Raw genomic sequence first — 3,827 nt, forward strand, 5'->3', positions numbered from 1 at the left:
CCCTTTAGTCGCGCCCGCGGCTTCTTGCGCTCCTTCGGCCTCACGGAAGGGCTCGTGAACGCAGACGAGGAGGACGCTGGGGAGCCGAAGGACGTCACAGCATTCGCAATGGGAGCCTCCGTTGAATCCTCGTCGATGTCGACGACCTCTTGGCCGTGATCAGGCTGCTCGTGGGACCTAGAAGTCGTCCTGTGTATATTTCTGAGGACGAGAGAACGCACGGACTTGGCCGGCGAAACTGACGGGCGAGAGGCGGCGCTCTTGGCGAGCCTTCGCGCGCCCGTCGCCGAGCACTTGAGCTTCGAGACGGGTCCTGCGGGCTGGGTGCCTCCGGGACAGGCCCCGCGGACTAGGGCCCCCGACGAGGCCGAAGGGCTTGGGGGAGAGGGGTTTGATAGGGGGGGGGTTTCCTGCACGGCCGCGGAAGAGCCTGAAGGAGACCTGACCGGATTCCTGCGGTCGGAGGCGACGGCGGCGGTGGAAGAGCGCAGGGATTTGGCTTTGCTGTGGGGCTTCTTGGAGGTGAAGAGGGAGCGGAGACGGTGTCCCTGGCGCGGCTGGCTACGTCCCGGCGCCTTGGCTGGCGATTTGCCTTCTGGGGAAAGAGAACGGGAGGAAAGTTATGCGGGAGGCGAGGCTGAGGAGAGAGGGAGAGAGAACGACTAGCGGGGAATAATAATAATAACAGAAATAATAACAATGAAAGATAGATAGATAGATAAATAGACCGAGAAAGAGAGAGAGAGGGAGGAGAGAGGAGAGAGAGAGGGAGAAGAGAGAGAGAGTGAGAGAGAGAGAGAGAGAGGGGAGAAAGAGAGAAGAGAGGGAGAGTGAGAGAGAGAGAGAGAGAGAGAGAGGAAGGAGAGAGGAGGAGAGAGAGAGAGACCAAAAGGGGGGAGAGGAGAGGAGAGAAGGGAGAAGGAGGGGAAGAGAAGGGGGAGAGGAAAAGAGGAGGGGAGGAGAGAGAGGAGAGGGAGAGAGAGAGAGGGGGGGAGGAAGGAGGAGGAGAGAGAGAGAGGAAGAGAGAGAGAAGAAGAGAGAGGAGGAGAGGAGAGAGGAGAGGAGAGGAGAGAGAGAGAGAGGAGAAGGGGGAGGGAGAGAGAAGGGGAGAGAGAGAGAGAGAGAGAGAGAAAAAGGAAGAGGGAGAGAGAGAGAGAGGAGAGAGAGAGAGAGAGAGGAGAGAGAGAGAAGGGGAGGAGAGAGAGAGGAGAGAGAGAAGAGAGGGGAGAGAGAGAGAAGAGAGAAGGGGAGAGGGGAGAGAGAGAGAGAGAGAGGAGAGAGAGGAAGAGAGGAGGAGAGAGAAAAAGTGTAGATGGTAAGTTTGGCAAAATCTAAACTGGATGACCGAGAGTAAAAATAGATAATACTTTCCTATTTTTATTGCTCGTCTTATTCATTCGTGTGCGTATTACTTTTGGCTTTAGCAGTATCTAAAATTCGTTCGTCGTACCTGAGTTCGAGCCTTGGCTGGCCTCCGTGCTGGCCGGACTCCGCTGCGCCTCCTCCGGGTCCTCCGTCTCCGAGCCGACCAGCGACGATTTCCGGTCCTTCTTGCCGCCCCTGAAAGGCCGCCACAGAGGCGACCTGAGGAAGTCTCGCCCGACGGACGACGCCCCTTTTGGGGCCCGGGCAGAAGCCGGAGTCCAAAGAGCCCGAGGCACGCTTGGTCAGCCGGGGCCCGCTCTGGTTCGCTGTAGTCTTGGTCCGGGGGCTGGCAGTCAAACAGCTCCATGGCCCCCGGTCGCTTCCGCACCCCCCCGTCCGACTCCGGGAGGGAGTGGTTGGTGGGGGAGGAGGAGTGTGTTCAAGGCACGGCCCGCCATCGGTGCGTGGCGGGAGAGCTTTTCCTTCGCTCTGCCGAATCGGAGGAGCTCGGTGTCCGAGGAGACAGACATCTCTTCCGCCTGGCTTCGCGCGTCCGACTGCGAGTCCTGGCAGAAGCTCAGTTTCTTCACGAGTTTGTTCTTGATGGAGGCCTCGCCGCCCTTGCCCACGACGTCGCTGGAGAGGCTGGACTCCGCCTGCTCGACGTGCTCAAAGACGTCGTCGAGGGGCAGGCTTCCCGAATCGCTGATGAGGTCCCTGTCGGAGGATACGATGCTCATGCCGGAGTTGTCGTCGCTCGAGCTCGTCTTAGCCGCGAACAGCTCGAGCGGGACGTCGTCGGGGTCCTTGAGCTTGCACTGCATGAGGAGCTTCTTGTTGTATTTCCCGACGACCCTGTTGTCTCTCGGATAGCGGCGCCCCCCGCGCGCGCGCCGCTCCCACTCCGCCAGGGGCAGGTGGCCGTGCCTCGCGTACCTCGCCCCGCCGTACCGCGCCATGCAGTCGCAGTACTTTCTCTCCTGAATCAGATCCCGATGAGGTATGTAGAGGCCGCACGGCGCCGCAGATCTCGCGGGGGCGAGACGGGTGGCATTTGTGTGTTTTTTGGAAGGATCTTCCTCTAAGGGCAGGACAAAAGGTTTCTTTTCCCCTGGACAGTTCTTGAAATAGCCTTGGTGGGAAAGGCAGCCATTGTCTTCGGAGTCGTCGGAGTCCTCGTCGTCCTCGTCGTCCGACCACTTCTGCTGCGAGCAAGTCTCCTCGGTGTCGTCCTTCAGCTGGGTCTTGTCGAGGCTCGTGTCGTCGCCGGTGGGGCTGGCGGTGCTGTTGGCGCCCCTCGCCTCCGCCCTTTCGCCGCCGACCTCAATGGGCTCGGAGGCCGGCTCGTCCTTGCGCCGCCCGCCGCCGCCGCCGCCGCCGCCGCCCGCCGCCTTCCCTCCCGACGGCGCCGAGTGGTGCCGAGTGAGCGGCCGGGGTGCCCTCGGGCCGACGTCCCTCTGCACCAGCGGCGACGACCGCGTCATCTCCATCGACTGCTTCTCGTTGATGGTGCCATACGACGCGTAGAACTTGTGGGAGTTTCCGTTGTACGAGTAGATCGCCCTGGACGGACCACGCTGGTGGTGCAGGCCGTCGGGCCACTTGGCTTCCTGCGAGCGCCACTTGGAGTCGACGGTGGCGCCGTAGCGGGTGTGGCACGTCGTGCACAGGCCCGAGCGGACCTTCCGCTGGCGGTCTCGGTAGCTGAGCAGCAGCGCGCATCCCATCCCCACCAAGCCCAGGAACAACCTGAAATACCGCGTTTCTATAAGCTTCCAAATCATTTGATCTATCTAATAAAGAAAAAGATTGAACCAGTTTCAGTGCAGCAGGATTCCTTCCTGTCATTTTCAAATTTCTTTATCTTTGTCATACCATGGAAGGTTATGTGAAACAAACCAAAAGTTAGTGCCCGAACTCTTAATATTTCTACCTGTCTCCCATAATGGATTCACTCCGTCACCTACATCCTTTCCCCGCCTCGCTCTACCTGTTCCCTTCTGCATTCGGGAGACTTACCAGAGGGAAGGGTTGAGCAGGAGCGTGACGGCGAACAGCGGCGACGGGTAGTGCAGGCAGAGCGCCACATGCAGCGACAGGACCGTCAGCGAAATGACACTCAGCACCACGGCCACCACCACCCGCACCCCGCCCATCCTCACGTGACCTCAACACCTTACAACGCCCGCGGCTCCCCCTCCCGGGCCTCTTCCTCTCGCTGTCGCTCACGAGTTCGCAACGGCGCCGCGGAGGACCCGGAGCCTCACTGTCATAGCCGAGCCCGGCTACCAAGGGCGCTCGTAGAGTCCCGTTGATCTGTATTTTTTATTAACCCGTACATGTTGACAGCAGCTGCCGGGACCTCCTCCCCGGCAGCACTGAGAAGAGAAAAAAAGGGGGCGGCTTTTTTTTCGATAGTTAATGTTTAAGGAATATGATATAGAAATAAATAAAATAAGATA

General features: G+C 59.6%; 1 protein-coding gene across 1 annotated transcript in view; it reads right to left on the reverse strand.

Annotated features, from left to right (window-relative positions):
* The window catches only part of LOC119575960, a gene marked incomplete at its 5' end in the record, with an annotated part of 1,673 nt that extends 61 nt beyond the window's left edge, over positions 1 to 1,612 (reverse strand). The window contains 2 exon segments of the mRNA XM_037923492.1: positions 1 to 595; positions 1,451 to 1,612. The exon segment at positions 1 to 595 is cut by the window's left edge and continues 61 nt beyond it. Coding sequence (XP_037779420.1) covers positions 1 to 595; positions 1,451 to 1,612 — 757 coding nt within the window.
* Between the last annotated feature and the right edge of the window lie 2,215 nt (positions 1,613 to 3,827).

The sequence above is a fragment of the Penaeus monodon genome, chromosome 8 (genome assembly GCF_015228065.2).
Source record: "Penaeus monodon isolate SGIC_2016 chromosome 8, NSTDA_Pmon_1, whole genome shotgun sequence".
NCBI classification, from domain to species: domain Eukaryota; kingdom Metazoa; phylum Arthropoda; class Malacostraca; order Decapoda; family Penaeidae; genus Penaeus; species Penaeus monodon.